General features: G+C 44.9%; 1 protein-coding gene across 1 annotated transcript in view; it reads left to right on the top strand.

The window, feature by feature from the left end:
* jus (EB domain-containing julius seizure protein) overlaps nt 1-17,857 on the top strand; it is a 203,676-nt gene that overhangs the window by 175,240 nt on the left and 10,579 nt on the right. Inside the window, exons 5-6 of the mRNA XM_050178591.2 lie at nt 643-797; nt 12,593-12,717. Coding sequence (XP_050034548.1) covers nt 643-797; nt 12,593-12,717 — 280 coding nt within the window. The remainder of the gene's footprint in view (nt 1-642; nt 798-12,592; nt 12,718-17,857) is intronic.

Genomic DNA, 17,857 nt, shown 5'->3' with positions numbered 1-17,857 from the left:
CATGCCTTAGACGTCGCCTACCCCATAGCAGTAGACATAAAACACACGTAAACTGCTATCTTGTCTTTGTTTCTTCACACAGCACGTTGACCGCTTCCCCAAATCGCGAAGTTGGGCGGGACTCCTTGTCAGGCGCTAGCCAGCTTGAATGAACATTCTCGACCTTGGCGTGGTCAAGCAATTTCTATCGATAAGGCTCATTTCGTTGCGTTTTCTCTTTGCCTGAGCGCATGTTTGTGCAGCGAGATACCATGTGAGGACCAGTGCTTCCTTTTCCAAACAGAACGCGCTACCTCGCCGAACAGTGCGTGCGTTTGTCCGCGTAGCACATTAACTTCTCGGAGCCAACGCCGTACTTAATATGTGGCCCATCGTGTTCGTCAGATGTGCTAGAGCCTGTACCTCCGCGAGCCGTTAGTGTAGCGAACCTACGAATCCCACCAGTTGAAGCGAAGGCGGTCGCTATCGCCTGTAAGATATCTCGTTCGATTATCGCATGAAGAAGTACCCGTGCACATTTCCTTTCTTTTTATCAGCAGGTAAACAGGAAACGCAAAAAACAAAACACTGCGTAATTGCTGCACGGACGTAATGACAGCGTTTTTTCCCAACTAACCCTGTTGCCGTTGTTACGGGGCGCAGGGCTCGTTTCCGCAACCAGCGCACTATCTTCAACACTCCAAACCCGCGGCTGTCGCACCTCAAGATGGACAGCAAGCGGCGCCAGAGTCACGCGAGCCTGTACGCAGGCTCTCGCAGAGCCAGCGCCTGTTCCCAGCTGTCGCCTTCCAAGACGGGTGAGCAACACCGGCTCTTATTTGGTTCCTGTTTCACTGGGCTAACGTAAGACAGCGCCCGTGACGAGCGCTGCTCTCGGTTGAGTAACTTCCCTCCAAACACAGAGACGTCGGAGTCCGAACTAAAACTAATGGAGGATCAAGTAGTTTGCGCTCGGCCCGTTCATGTTTTCTTGTGCGATTTGTGCTTATATACGCACTCATGTCATGCTAACAAGACGGTCATTAGCTTTTCTTTGAGTACTGAGCTGACGGCTCTTGTGAAGTTTGTGCACGAACGTTCTTCCCCTGCTCCCTTTCTTTCCGCTTCACCATGATTTATAGGCCCCGCTTATGAGAACACAATCAGTGGGCTCATCCGAGAGCACTTATTTACGTACGTGCACGTTAATACGCCAAGAGTGAATGCAAACAATTTAAATATTTGCTGGTCAGTGTATCCATAAAGTAAACATTCAAATCATTGGCGAACATTCTCGGCTGTTCATCGCTTCTCTAATGCAGGTTTGGCTGGTATAGCAAATAGTACAACGAAGCGTAAGGATCAATTAGCACGATTTATTTCTCAACTCCAGAAGCTCCTTTCTCACGGATACTCTCGTATTTTAAGCCAATACCCCGACACTGTTCTGACCCCCTTCACATTGGGGCAGCTACAACTATAGAAGAACGATAAGCGTGCCCCAATTGACCAAACTGTTTAGAGCCCTATGCGTGAGCATCAAAACCTCATATTTCGTGTCAGCATCTTATAGAAATGGTGTTTTCGCCTGTGCGTCTGCGGCGAAAGCATCAGTTCGTCAGGCTTCTCACTATTTGGTTCAAGTGGAACGAAAAAAAAAAACGAAGAAGAAAAGGGGGGAGGCGAGGGGCAGGAAAAGCATAAACTCAAATTTTGCGTTATTTCTCCGCGCCCAAATGCTGGAAGCTTGTAATGGCGTTTTTATTTCAGCTCTTCTATATAACATTTCTCGAATGGGAGCGTTGCTTCTTGAATTTAAATATAAATTATAGGGTATTACGTGCCATAACCACGATATAACTATAAGGGACACCGTATAGTGGGGAACTCTGAAATAATTTTGCCCACGTGAGGTCTTTTAAAGTGCACCGAATGCACGGTACACGGGCGTTCTTGCACTCCGCTCCCTTTGGAATGCGGCCACCGTTGCCGGGATTTGATCCCCCGCCCTCGGGCTTAGCAGGGCAACGCCACGGCGGGTCATTCCTTTGTATCTGAATTTTTTTCCTTGCTATTCGGGGTAAAATAAGTTATTAGTCGTTTACTTCACGTGTTTGAAACGCAAATCGCAGTTCTGTTTCGCTTTCGCCCTTTGCCCTACTTTCATTGCAATGAATGAGACAGCTGAAAAATTCGATGAGAGAGCTCGCCTGTGTGGGCAGACAGTTCCGAGATCGCGTTTCAGGAAAATGCGAGACGATGTGGAAAAGCTCAATTCCGCTCCAATGTTTCTCGAGCGGCGCGAATGCAGATGTCCCTATTGCGGCTTGTCAAATACCTGGCACGCGCACCAGAGGTTAAAAAAAATACAGATGACGGGACACAAAGAACGAAATGCCAGCGCGGAACGAAATGCGGTGACTGCCTGAATCCGACGCCCAACCACGAGGAGAGAAAAAAAATAGAAAGAAAGAAAGAAAGTAAAGCATAATAATCCAAGGCGAACAGGTAAAGCGACCAACCCATCATACGACGGCAGATGCCGGGAAAGTTGCGGAGAATCGACATCAATTTCAGCTCGAAGGAAAACCCATCGATTTTTCCCTCGAGGACTGATGGCGATCGGGGGAAAAAGCAAAGGCGCGACCAGAAATGGAGCGAGAAAGAGAGAAAGGGAGGAAGGGAGGGGCTGCGGCTCTAGCGGTGGCAGTATAGAAGTAGCGTCCGCAGAAGAGCATGGCTAGAGAACGCCCTCCCTTTTTTTCCCCTTTTTTTTTACTCTTATATTCTTCGGCGCTCTCTTATACGACCACAGGGAGGACCCTGAAGTCGTAGGTTCGAGATATCTATATCTTTCTCGCGCCTACGTCGGCGGAGCTCTCGTATACCTTTCCCAGCCGATGCAGGCGGCTCCGACAGGATCGATGGGTTCCTCTTCTACAGCCGTTGCCCGGTCTTTGAAGTGCGCGCTGGCCTGTCGTAACTTTTCCTGGCAAGGTGGGGCCAAGAACTTTTTATTTAAGAAACGCAACAGGTATACCTGCGCTCCTTAGCGGTTCGTTTTCATCCCTTTTTTTCAGCGACTCTCATATCAGTTGCTCGCATGTGGCAGCTAAGCGCCACACGGAAGTAAGGCAGATTGCGCAATTTCTTCTATGTTTATTCGACAATATTTCTTTCCTTCTTTCCTTATCAGTTCAGCCATGCCCGCGAAAAATTCACAGTCCTGTATGCACGCGCAAGAGGGAAAAAAATATTCGGGAGACTCGTTGTGACCTCAAACACGGACCTTTATGCAAATACGTGCCCTATATGCAATTTTGCGCGTAACACGAAGATCGACGACGTGTACTACAGGGCACATACACTCACAGGTAGAATGCTGAATAATGTTCAATACAGTTTGACTTCAGCGCTTATCTTACTTCGAAAGATGGGGAAAAGCTGCCGATTTGACGACCATCATGGGCAATACAATGATTACAGATCCAAACGAGACACCGGTTCAGAGGCAGTGGGAGACTTCAACTGATCAACAGTGGAGCGATCAACGTCAGCCACCCTGGCGAAAACAAGTCTCCTTATCTTGTTTGATCACCGCATTAATCACAATAATCGATGGTCACTCTCCAAGCTTTCGCTTTAACTTGGAGCTGCCAAAGTCGCTTGCACATTGGTGACGGGTTCCCCCTAATCTAATAGCGTACCTATAGTAGACGCAACGTCAAACACGTCAAGTCTCTGACCACCGCGTCCTCCGCTGTTACTTGCGTCTGCTTAAGCCACTGCTGTGTCTGAAATTATATTTTGGTGAGAGCAGGTACTGTTGTCGCTGACCGTGAAGTGGTGCACACGTGTCCATACGCATACGCGTGTTCCTAATGGTGCGATCAAACACCCGCACGCTATGCTCAATAGGAACGTTACTTAAAGGCACTCGACAGAGCAACACGGAGCATCCGGATAATAGCTGCGTAGGTTCCCAGCTATGCAATGTAAAGAATTGCAAACTTCGAGGCATACAGCTAAGTCACGTTTTTTTATAACAATATTACATCAGAAACAGCTCAATTCGGCAAACAAAGAAATGCTAACTACGCTGTATTAGATGATGTTCTCTTTCACTGCATATTCTTCTTTTTTTCCCCTTTTGCTTTGTCACGAACGCCCGAAAAACTTCATTTGGCGACGCTTTCAAAAAATATAGTAACAATTAAACGAAAACGGGAACCAGCCGTAAGTTTCGAGACCCAGAAGAAATTTTTCGTACGATTTCTTGAGAAAAGTCGTGGGGTCACTAATTTCTATTGTTTTGTCTTCATGAGGTTGGTCCCAAGTAGCGAATGTTTCCGATAGCCGCAGTAAACTGTGTACCAAATGTCTTAAATTATAGATCCGTCCTTTACTTAGACGCCATTAAATTGTATCTGGACATGTTTTGATAGACCTATGCAGACATATTCCGCGAGCGTTAAAAGTGACACCATATTCAGTTACTAAAAGCACAGGCGTGCCGTCTTTCATTCTTTTTTTTTTCTTTTCATAATCTGTTGCAGCGCGGTAGGATTGGATTAAGTACAATCCAGACACAACGCTATTACAAACCCAGAGGGCGCCGTTTACTGCGAACCGAGCCCCTTTATGTCACAGGCTGCCCAAATTCAATTACGGAGCGAGTTTGAGCAAACAATTACGCTGGAAATGTTTTCTTGGTTTAGGTAGATTCGCGGCAGTCGAGAAGGCACGCTAGTGGCATGTACCGAACAGCCCACGGAGTCGACACTGAGAGCGCTGGTGCGGAAAGTTTTCCATAGCGATTCCTGTCTGTCGGCGTCGAAGTATTGCACATTCCGTCTCACTAATACCGTGCAACGGGGTGAAATACACAAAGCTGCTCTTCGCCCTATCGTGACCTATAAGTTGGTACTGGGTGTACTGATCCTCGCATTCAATATTTCAGCAGGGTTTCAATTGATATTAAAGATCACATTTTGTAGCATGCGTAGTCGGGAACCGACTTAGTAAAAAAAGAATCTGTCACGTAAAAGGTGCTTCATTACTGTTATTGCGTGGAAATAACATGACAGCCTAAGTTGCGACAGTTCCCGTGTCAGAGCAAGATGGTGAAGTGACCGAGCTTGTTGAGCCTCCTCAGGCTTCTGAGCTACGCCACTAAAGCAATAGGGAGAGCGCAAGAAAACGTAAGGCGGTATTGCACGTAAGACATCCTACCTTTTCCTCCTTCGGAGAAATCTTCAGTTCAGGCCTCTCACATCACTTTGGCGGAACAGATGGCACTGCGCATTTGGACGCTTCCGAGAAACATGGCGCGACCGATTTCGAACGCGACGCATGGAAGAAACTGCGCTTTTTTACTAGAATAGCCGCCCTCTGCTGAACGCGTGAGCTCTATGCGTGCCTTTCATCACCGCTGTCGGCCTGTTCCGCTAGTGTGGCTAGACGCTGCGTCATGGCACCCAGTAGACGGGAATACTGCGCGGTTGCACCCGCGCTATACGCGGCTGGATGAAATCCGTGTTTGACGACGACGAACCTGCCGCGTCGCTCATCAGCGCACTGGTTTCTACTAAACTGCATCGTAAACACGTCGAACGCATAGAGTCGCATACAACCACTAGAGGAAACTGTGGCGCTAGTGTTTACGAGAGCTGCTAACAGTGTGGTTAAGCAGCAGGCGAATGACGAGAATCTGTTGTCGACACGTACGGCGGCTGCAAGGCAGCCATTATTGACCACGTTGGCTCTCTAATTTACTGTCGAGAGGCGCATTCTTGGAAAATGTGCCGGGAAGCTGGTAGTCTCACAGAACTCAATTTTGCGTTTTGTCAAGATGACGAAACCCGACGTGCAGCTGCAGTGTATTCTTTTTTTTCGAATACGATAAATTGCTGGTACTTGGCATCTATACAACGATGTTTGCGCTTTGAAAAGAACGTAAACGGTAGCGTGCAGCTACTCGTGCAATGAATATGCAATTTCGTGAATATATGGTGGCGTTACGAGATAGCTGGCTCGTCAGCTTGATTGGCTGAAGAAATATCACGTGAGTAAATTCACGACAAGGGCCGTCTTGTAAACGCTGATTTGACGTTGCGCTGGGCCACATTGAAAACATTTCCCGCCATAATTTGGGGTGCGACTAGCTGCACAAAACCTGCTAATAAGCGGCCATACGCAATGGAGGCCAAAAGACGTATATATCTACGCATTTTACCCGTCATTTGGGCCATGCAGATTCTTAAAAAATATCGAATTTCACGTGCCAAAACGACGATCTGACTATGAGGCACTCCGCATTAAATTTGCCCACTTGCAGTTCTTTAATGTGAACCGTAATCCAAGTACACGGGTCTTCTTGAATTTCGCCCCCACAAAATGCGGCCACCGTGGCCGCGGGATCTGATCCCGCGACCTCGTGCTTAGCAGCGCAACACCAAAGCCACTAAGCAATCACAGCGGGTCGTGGCGGTCTTTTGGTGATAATGCGTGCTCGTAGCGTTTGCAGTGATCTCTGGTGGTGTTGGCATTCTTGTTCTGAGCCATCATTTTTTTTTAAAGGAAGTGTTTACTTGAAATAAAACTGGTTGAGCATCACGAACCTTGTGCGAGTTTTTGCCCCTTTCACTGCTGCGTTCCTATTGCGGTCATGATTAATGACTTTCCACATCATCAGAGGTTATGACAACGGCCACTTTCTCATTTATTAAATGAAATCTACGCAGTGCGGTGCGAGCAAGCAGTGAAGCGAAGGGGCGGGGGAGGGGGGAGATAGCAGCGCCGGCGCTTGCGTCATGCATTGGCGATATTCGACCACTTGCCAGCAAGCCGAGTCGGGCTGGGTCATTTGCGCTTCGCAAGAGAGCGATAACGCGGCCTAGAACGCGCGCTTGTCACCATTGGTCGGTCGCGTATGCTGTCTCAAGAGCGAAAACAAGCGATTTGGTGCCGATATACGATGACTCATTCCGTTTCTCGGAGACATGGATCTTGGCTAAGGAAGCAGACAATGGCTTGTATACGCGGCAGACGACGGAAACAACGGGCATATTTGTCAGGATAAATCATGTGCTTAGAGCTAGCTTCTTTATTTTAATGAGGAGTGTCAAAGTGGAAAAAGTGTGTGATGTGTGGGAAGCCGGTCACGTGGTAGAGGTAGATGGTGGGAGAGCTTAGAAGCGCGTGTATGAGTGTGTGTGTGTGTGTATATATATATATATATATATATATATATATATATATATATATATATTTATATAAAGAATTCCACAAGAGCATGCGTTCCGCGCAAATAGTCGCAATGCAGTTTTTTGTGTTTCGTGGGCTTTCTTTACCGCTTGGAAAATTTTCTTATGCAGCATGTATAGAGCAACAGAAAGAGGAATCGGGAATTTTTCGAGATAACCTATAATTACATGGTTGACAATTCTGCTCTGATTATGCTATTTACGAAGTTAATTAATCAATAATAATTAGTTATGTAATTAGGCGAGATAAAAAAGAATAGTTCCACTTGCTCCAAGTGACGGCAAACAACATTATCTTGGTTCTGTCCAGCTCCGTGGCACTCGCATATTTTCAAATTTTGGTAGAAGTTACGTAGGACACCCTGCATATACGTATAGTACAACTGACGGTGGTCTGCACTCCGGTATACTTCGCTCCTCGAAGAAGAAGAACGTGCTGTCAAGTGAACTCCTGAACAACACTTAGCAATGTAGGGAACGCGGTTTAAATCATAAATCCTGGACCCCAAAAAAGGTGCGATGTAATGCTAAAGGCATTTCTCTTGCATTGGCTGCAATATCGCCACTACTGTGTTTGTTTGTTCTTACAGAGGAGGAAAAAAACTTGCTTTATCAAGAACGCTAGGTTCAGTTCCTTCGGCAATACGTTAAGCATGCGTCCCGTCACGAAAGCAAATCAGGGCCACCACCACCATATCGCACGCGTGGCACCTACGTCACGCCTCGAAGAAGATGGCAGATTGTCCAGAATAGAGCCTATGAACAATACATATATTCGTATTGACTTTGTCCTTCTGGCTTCAAATGGCTTTGTGAGTTTTAATATAGATATTAAACTAAATATAGCATTATAATTGCAACAATTCGCGGTGATTAGACGTGTGCAAGGACTAATTGCTTTATTTAGAAAACTATAATTGTTTAGAAAGTTAGCGATCACGAGAACGTTTAAAGCTACGAGGACGAATATAAGTCCATGTGTACTAACAATCATTCACATGTTATTTGAACCATCGCAGCGCTAGAGACGCCTCTAGTAATTCTTGCAGAAAATTCAATGGCAGCCGCTAACAGCAAAAACTCGGTTCTCTAGCGCTTGTTGCAGCGAAATGTGTCCACGCTTTGGTCGTTCATGTACGAAATTCGCTCTTCAGAAAAGCAGCGGTACACTTGAGAGTAAAGATAGCGATGTTATTAAATACATTATTGAAAACAAGAACAGCCCGGTTTTGATGTCCTCGATAACAGCCAAAGGGTCCACGCGAGAGAGCGTCAAACGTGCTGTTGCCTTCGAAAATGAAAATTTCTATACACCGTGAAAGATTCTTGAAAGGCATATTAGAAAGAAAGGGCACACCTTGAAAAGCCAGGATAAAACGCCTTCCGGCGAGCCTGAGAATTCGTAACGGAGCACACACGCTGCTGTGCTGTGTTGCTGGCGTTTAGCAATGCTTTCGCTTTGGCTTGGACCATGCTGTCCCGCTTCTTTACAGTGAGAAAGAGGCGAGGGCAGGGCACTATCCGACCCGCATGCGTGGTTATATGTTTAGCACACCATTAACTGTTGCTTTCGCGAGTTCCTCAGTATATCCTCCCTCTTAGTGGCGTTTACATGAATACGGTAAGCGGCGCTTCGCGTCGCTTTTCAAGCACATGGGATTGACGTAAATGGTGGTAATGCGCCGGAAAATCAAATCGCATTGGCGCGTTACGAGAGGGTGGATCGAGGCGGGGTAAGTTATTTCTCGTTGTGAATGTTATATGGCATATCGCATTGAGGGAGACAAGAAAACTGGGACGGATTTCATCGCGTACTCTCCTCCGCTACACAGCTGAACTGAAATCGCCGGTGACAGGCTTTCGCTGAATTTGGGTGAAGTGAGAGGCACCAAATGTAGACGCTGCCGCATAAGTGTTACAGTGAGGCACTAAGGAGTGTTTTACGCTCCTGTTGCATTCTTGTAAAGGTGGCTACTTAAGTGTAGTGGTGCGAATTGGACACGAGAGTACACCGTAGTGCGCCGTCCTTGGGGTTTCCTTCACATCATTCGGAACTCTGGGCGGGCAACCGATGTCCGATGCACTCGAGTTACTTTCTGACGCGGCCCCACCGAACAACAACAAGGCTAAAAAGACACTTCGGCCTAGCGAAGTGTACTCGAAATGGCAAATGCGAGCGCAGAAAAATTGCTGGTCGGAATACATTTTGTTTATTTGGTTCTCTCTGAAAGAATGTTCATATCTTTACCTTTCTTGATCGTTTCGTTGCTTGGTAAGGTGTCATTTTGTGCGTACTATTTCGTTTTTAGGTGGCGGATATCAGCGGACGATGACACTATTCGTCGTACGCCGCGTCCTGACTTTGAATCGCGGTGCTTACGGGAAGATTTTCAGCATGGTACGGCTGGAGAGCTGTGCCGATTACCGCATCCCGCGAGAGAGATTCTGCATCTTTGCAACGCTGGTGGTGATATTATTTGGTAACGCAACAAGTATAAACTGAGGAAGGATAATTTAAATGTTGCCTCTCGGCTTGATTTTTCCTTTCTGAAAAATTAGTCGGTGGGTCACGTAAAAAAAAAATATCCCCCCAACCTTTCCCAACGCGTCGAGCGGATTCACTATGCAGGTGGCTATTGAGCTCTACAATATATAGCTTCACTAGGCAGAGATTCTATTCTGCAGGTGTCGTCAGCGCACCGCAGGTAATTTTATTTTATTTTATTACAAAGCAGAAAAAAAAAATAGCGTATACCTTAGTTTTTGTCATGAGCCCTATCTTCTAACATTAGAAGACATTACTAAAGAAGTTGATTGAGTGAACGCCCTGGAAAAGCTGCGGCGACAGGTTTTGTCCTCGCAATGGAACAAATTTCTCAATTACGAAATTTTCTTTCTGAGGAATCTGTTCCGGTTTATTCTGTAGCTTGGCACTACATTCCTTTGGATGGCGATATCTCCCGTTCGAGCAAAATACTACTCAATATGAATCAACAAAGGTGAAAGACAAACTAAACGTTCGCAAATGTAAGTTTTCAATTCGTTTTGGGGGGTCGCAAGGGCATTGCTGTCACTATGCTGATAAGCGTCTACAGGCAACAATCTATACATCCGTTAAAAAATTATGTGGACCAGCACGTGGCCCTGCAAAAAAAAAATTCTCGCCGCCTTGGCATGTAACCGCAAACTGAACCCTGCAGTTAACAGGCGGCATTGTAAACATCGCAAATCATTAGTCAGTGTCACGTTGTCAGTCACAGTCACAAAGAAATTAGGTTTTCGCCAAAGCTGAGGTCTGCATACCTTTTGCAACCGGTTTACTAATGGTTATGTAAATATATAGGGTGTCCTGGCTGCCGTTATTGAAGCTGTTCAGTGAAAAGGAAATTAAAGAAAACATGGTGCAGGGAACAATATTAAGACCTGCGGTGTCCGGTTGTCATACCTCTGACGACCGAATACTTTATAATTTTATTTTGCGCTGTCGTTTGTCGATCTTTGCATTCGCTCAACACTTTATTAACGTTAGCTAGGAAACGTGAAAGGCAACTTTGTTTTGACTATTGAGTATGGATAAAAAAAACATATTGGCCGTCAACACTGTCTACGTCTCCAAGCAGTCTCTAGATATCGCTTAAATCTTCTGTATACGTCCGGCCCATCGTAATGCCCTGCTACGTGCAAACAGTTTTGAAAATACGGTGGGCGAGTAGTTAGCGTCAATCCTAGCACGGTGGCAACAGCATCTAGTAGTGTATTCATGTCTTCAAGCCTAAGAATAGCTCAATATAATTAAAACGCGGACAGTTTCATTCTACAATCGATTCCTTCTAGGCGTTCATTGTTCAGCAAAAAAAGAACAGAAAAAGAAATGGAACCTATTCGGTCCTTCCTGTTCATGTCTTATTTAGCACTATTCCTAAGCTTGAATCATGCAGCCCAGTAGCATGTATTGCCTTGTCTTCCGTCTCAATTATCTGAAAGACAGGGAGGGCTTGAACAAAGCGAGGTCGAATAGCGATTCTTGTATTCACCAGAGAAAAACGGACGCTACGTCTTGCATACAATAGGGTTTCCAATATTCAATAAAAACACGAGACATTTTGTTTCAGCGCGGGTAGTTCACTAAAAACAAGGACTAAAGGAGACATACGTGTAGCACGTTCTCCCTTTGAGCTTATTTTTTGGGAGCGCTTTTTATCGAATGATGAATTCCCAACTCAACCAAGCGGCCGCGTTTGTGCCCCTGACAGCAGATGAAGGCTCCAACCAAGGCCCTTGCACAAGCATGCAGGGTGCGCAGAGTCTGATGCTGGATTTTCATCGCGCTTTCCAAAGCGTCTATAATGTTAGTGCAACAGCATCGGGCATCTTGTAGTTAGCCAGCTTGAAAAGGAGAAATACCGAACTTAATATGATAGGCTGCCGTTAATTCGATGTGGGTTAATTGGACTCTACTCTTAGTTGGACCACACTGAAAAGTCCCTGCAAGAAACCATACATTACTATGGATAGAAAACACGCTTAGTTTGAACGCAAAAGCATGTCGCTGCGGTTTATTCGACTCCAACATATATAAACCAGCGCACCCTCTTTAGCCTTCGCGGTTACTGAAAACATAAAAACACAAGAAATTCAGCTGACGAAGCTATTTATTTTGTCTATTCTGTCCCTCTGAGAAATTATTCTCAATCTGAGGTTTTCTTATTTTTCTCATTTTTCAATATTTCTCATTCCTGAGGTATGTGGGCCACTCAACGACGACAACACTGTCATCAATGTGCCAGTCCGACGCTGACATATGTTGGCACTCTTTACTACAAGATGGTCGATACGTGATTCAAGAGGGAGAAGCCAAATAACACTGCAAATTACTTCAAGCAATAAAAAAATTTGAATTGGTTCATTGTGCCGCACTTTCTTGACTCGACCAAATGTTGCGGTATTTGGATGGGACGGAACATAAGACCATCTCGACTGTGCTGGTGCAACGTGGTGGTGCTAGGTTATGTTCACTTACGTCAGGTTCCCTCAGTCGATGTTACCCTTGCAGCCAATTATGACAATTTCTTTACCAAAGGACCGCCATACAGAACTCAAAATTCGCTATACCACACCTCCAGGTCATGCAAAAATTCGAAAGTAATGTCAATGCTTTAACGCATAGAAAATGAAACTTATTCGATGAATCGGTAGGAGGACTTTTTAGTGAGTGCGCAAAGGAATTATTGTTTCCATAAGGACCACGAGTTAAGCGATAAAGAGGCGTCAGTGCACTCCATGAGGTTAAGTAATTTCTTTGTGGTTATAGCGAGCTTGGTAACATATTTATTCTTCTTCCTTTTCAGCAGGAAGCAGGGTCGGAAGTAGGGCTGGTAGCAGAGCCGGAAGCAGGAGCGGAAGCCCCGACGTTCGACGCTCTTCAGGTTTTCAGCATCATGGCGAGCACCACGGAGAGCGCCATGGATCCAAGGTACATTAGCACGAATGGCTTGCCGCGATCTCCGGAAGTATATTTATAACCTGAAGCTCGTTCCTGACGTTTTAATGTGATACGCTGAGCGCCAACGTTTACTCTGTTTTGTATTCCCTTCCCTGGCTATCTCTCTGTATAGTATTTGCAGACACTTTCAGTTGGCAGGAGCCTCATTTCCCTTTCGTTAAAGCATAGCGTTCAATATGGTATAGTCAGCTTCAGTTTGCTAACCCAAGAGAAGATGGCAGCTAATGCTGGCACTATTCGATAATGTCATGTATCTATATACGCCCTCTTTTGTGGCGCATTCGATAGCTTTTAGATATAGTAAAGATCCACGTTCAACAACGAGATAAGAAGCGACATAGCTGTTTAAGAGCGGATAAATTTTGGATGTCAGATGCTTTGATCAGTTTTCTTTCCTCATCTAGCAAGCAGGTAACATACGATAATTTTTTTTCTTTCAGTTTTTCTCTGTTTTGAAGTTTAAGCGGTAGTTTTACGCTCTTGACGTATGGTGACTGCTCTTTATTATCATATGCTCACCGATGAGCATTTTTCGGGTGCAGCTCACAATAGGCTTGCTCATTGCTTCTTTCTTTTGGGGTGTTTCGTACATTCGCATGCTCTTCATTGAGAGCTGTGCAGATGTCTGCACATAGTTACTGAAACAACAATAGTGATCTCAGATGCAAGAACAAAAGCGAAATTTGGCCAAACAGAGTCAAAACAAAGTATCTGGCTAGATTCATGACACTTCTCGTTTGTAGCTACTAGGGAGCTTTAGGTTTTGCGCACCCAAAGCGTCATACCCCCTTGCCTTCTTTTGTACATAGTTCTTACGGTTTCTTTTACTTTTTGCACGCTTTTGTAAGCCCAGTGATTTGCGTCCCCAAAACTTTTGGGATCACAAAATATAAAACCCACTACTGATTTATCTTTGTGAGGCGCATTGGGCATAACCCATGTATTGGTAATCGGGTGCTTTGACGAAGCCTGTTCTTACAAACTATCGTACGAACGGCCTGTTTGGCGTTCGAGACAGGCGTTGTTGACAGAAGGGTACTACTTAGTAGACGTGCTTGCAAAATTACATTACACAAGTGTGAAAACACCAGAAATGTTTACTCATAACGACATAGCGTCTTTGTCAGGCATATAGCGATACAGATATGCATGTAGCGACAGAAATTTCCGTATTGCGGTCTTCCATCCGCAAATTACAAAAAACATTGCTGGATATTTTTGTTTTGTTCTTTGTTGTTGTTTTTTGTGTCAACAGTATTTCTGTAGCACACCTTAAAACTCATCACTACATGGCCATTTCTGCCACTGCGACAGGAAAGTTTGCGGTCCCTTTAACTTTGACGCTCGCGGGAAGGGGGCAGACACTATTGCCACATCTTCAGATATTCACTGTCGGTGTTCTCGACCAGCGGTCGTTCGCTAAGAGTCGTTCACATTAAACTGGTGAACATAGACACACTGTTTGAGAGTGGTAAGGAAGAAAAGGCAGGATGATTAATCATGGACGCGCCTGGTTTGGTACCCTACATGTGAGGAAAGGACAAAGGGGGAAAGAAAGGCAGAGAAGAAGCAAAGTCAGTGCGCTTACATCCGCAGGACAATGCTCACGCACGTACCACGAGTTCTGGTATGGCTCAGTTGTCTTCCGGAAGTGCATTAAAGATTTGGCGGCCCTGTGCATACTAGACTTGTTTCGCCCAATGTCCCAGGACCTTTGTTGCCAAGGGCAGCCTGTCGTCTAAGTGGCTGGGACTAGTACGCAGATCATATCGTGTAGGAGTCGGAGTATGGACCGTTACGCAGAATGCGCTTTATACTTCCATTATTCACTAGAGTGGGACAAAAGAAAAGTGCATGTATTGAGAAGAAATTTTCAAGGAAGCGAGTGGAGCATGTATAGATACCGATGAGTATACGATAACAAAATGATAAGCAAAATGATAAAACCAATAATTAGCAAATCTGCAAATAATTTTCCAAGAGAGGGTGGATGCCGCGGAAGGTGGCTGAGAGCCACGTCACCGCACTTCACGGTACCTAATGTGAACGTTACTTCATCCGCCGCCAGCCATTGGTGCGAGTGGCTCTGTCTAGCACTGTCAGAGGCAGAAGTACTACACGTACACGAATACCCAACAAAACAAACGGGAGCGCAGTCACCGCCATAGCTCAATTGGTAAAGTACCTGCACGCGTAAAACGTAAGATGTGCGCTTGGTTCCCGCCTGTTGCAAGTTGTTTTACACCGAAGTTGTTAATGAATGATTGTTTCCACGTTGCCACCCTCCACCCCCCCACCCCACCCCCTGAAAGAATAAATCTAGACCATTCACGAGCTTCATATTTCAAAAAAAAAAATGCGGAGAGTGTAAGAGGCGGTTTGCAGACAATTTTTGAAGTGTGTGAGGTAATTAGGTCTTAAACGAACGAAATATGTTAAACCTTCGTTTTCGGCCAGTTAAGATTCGTTATTGAAACGCTTACAAAGTTACCCCGTTTTCCTGAGAGGACCAGTAAGGCACATATTTCATATTGGATGTAGCCTGAAATCTTCACTCGTCAGTTTACAGGTGACGAGTACCGAAAGTTTGAAGGGTGCAGTATAATAAGGTTATTTGAAAAAAAATTACTGAATACTTGTCTTCTTCAAATTCATGCGTCATAAAGGAGATGTGTAGTTATCTCCCCGATCCCCTCAGGGAACTATGCGAGGCATGTTGGTTATATTTTGTTGAAGTGTAGGTAGTACGTTGTGAGTAACAAGCACTAAATGTTCAATACGTGCACATTAACTACAGCGTTTGTACAAAATTACTCATTCAAGCGTTCCAAAGCGTGACACGGATTTTATCCACAATGTTTTCCAGAGTCCTAAAAGAACTATACAAGAAACCAAGTTCACAGTCGAGGTAAATAAAGGAAATAAGTGTAGCATGTGGCGAAGTTGTAAAGGTTTTGGCGCAATTACAAGAGCTGCAGATAACTACTGAGTGCTCTTCTTTTCCCTGTTTTCATGCGGTATACGAGATTCGCATAGTACGTCCCTATGTTCTCAGAGGAATAAATGAGACCTTGTTTATGTTTGTGAAATTAGAGGTAGGTTATGAGTGTTACGTATGCAAAGTTGAGAGTGTGGGTCGCGGACTTCGCAATAAATTACGTACGCTAGCACTTCATAGCGGTATAAGTGTGTTCGAGCGGCGCACAATTCTGCCCACTACTCTGGCTAAACGTAAGATGAAACCAAGATAAAACATAACAAGAATTGGGATACTGCCACGGCCAATCTGTGTGCGAAGTTAAATTCGTGTTGCTCAAATATATCTTTAGCAAAGCATTCCTTCAGGAAGTGCTCGAAAAATACCCGCCATGGTGGCTTAGTGCCTATGGCGTCGTGCTTCTTAGGACGAGGTCGCCGGGTTCATTATTCCCGGCCACGGTGGCCGCATTTTGAAGGGGGTGATCTGCAGAAACGACGTGTGCCGTGCTTTGGGTGCATGTTAAAGAACCCCAGGTGGCCAAAATTAATCCGCATTCGCCCACTACGGCGTGCGTCATAATTAAGTTATGGCTTCAACGAGTAAAACCCCATTTAATTAATTTTTAAGCGCTCGAAAACACTATCGACATCTTACGCTATATATCCTGGTGTACAGAGGGAGCTTCGCGTGACATCAGTTTTATATTTAACAAAAATAAGGGACAGCTATGGGTAATGCATAGGCAAAGTAAATTACGCGTACAAGTGACCCGGAACATTATGTGTGTGTTTTGCGAGCAACGCAAAATTTAGCCCGTTGGCCTCGCATAACTACGAATACCACTGAGATAAAATGTAGCGAGTACGGGGCGAACGCTACGGCAAGTTCTTGCGGGCAGTTAAATGCTTGCGAGTCAAATGGAGTTTTTTTTAAAGAAATTATCTTTAGCAAGTGCTCGATAGCGTCGCGTGGCCATTTTACGCTAGGTTTCCAGTGTAAAATATATTAAGTTATATTAAGTTTATATATAGTGAAAATAAGGGCTACGTTATGGGTTATGTGTAAGCAAAATTCACAATCTTTTGGGTAGTTACCGCGTCTCTGTAATAAATTATGTATTCATGTGCTCCAGGAACTTATGATTCAGTTTTGCAAGTGGTCAGAAATTTAGCGCGTAGCCCTGGCATAATTACAAAACTCACCAAGTTCAAACTTAGTGAAAACGGGGGCAGGACAACAGGTAATCAGTGCACGAAGTTAAACGCACGTGGAGGAGATACAGCTTTAGCAACAAAAATTTTAATCAAGCGTTCGAAAGTGTCACACGGCCGTTATCAGCTATCTTTCTCAATGCCCCAAAGGATCTCAGCGTTACACCCAGTATATATTTAGTAGAAATTGGGAGCAATTTAGGTGCAGTGTATCGCGCAATTTTAGCGTCCCTGACTTAGTAAGGAGAATTGCAAATATTTATTAACCCTCGACTATATTGCGGCATTTTGATGTGTTACACAAGGTTTCCCGGCTGTTCTCGGTGAACTAAACAGGGTACTTGTTTTTTTTTTCTTTGGTGAAAGCGAAGAGATACGTTATAGGTGATCTGTAGGCTAAGTTCAAATTCAATGGGTTAATCGCGGCCGCTGCAATAAATTAAGCATGGAAATGCTCCGGAGCGTTATGAGTGTCTTTTATGAGCAGCAAAGAATTTAGCTCGTTGCACTCGAAGAACTACAAATTCCATCGACATCAAATTTTGGGCAAAAGGGGCAAGGGGAGGGAGAGCCATGGCAAGTCGGGGGCGAAGTCAAACGCGTATGGATCGAATACAATCTTTGCGAAAAAAAATGCTTAAGCAAGCATTTCAAAGTGTCATACGGCCGCCGTTATCAGCTATGCTTCTGTATGCTCCGAGAAAACTGTCCGTTACAGCAAGTTTAAATGTAGTGGAAATGGGGGATCTTGTCAAGCGAAATGTGTGGGGAAACATTAACGTTGTTCGCCTAATTAGACGCGTTGGAAGATATTAATGAGGCCTCGTTATTTCTCATTTTCATGCCTTATAAGAGGCTCGTAGAAGGCTTCCGCGTTGTCTTCAGTCAACTCAACATGCATCTTGTTTTTATTTGTTTA

The sequence above is a fragment of the Dermacentor andersoni genome, chromosome 5, assembly GCF_023375885.2.
Source record: "Dermacentor andersoni chromosome 5, qqDerAnde1_hic_scaffold, whole genome shotgun sequence".
Classification (NCBI taxonomy): domain Eukaryota; kingdom Metazoa; phylum Arthropoda; class Arachnida; order Ixodida; family Ixodidae; genus Dermacentor; species Dermacentor andersoni.
Note: the sequence above shows the minus strand (reverse complement) of the source record. Positions and strands in the feature narration are given on the sequence as shown.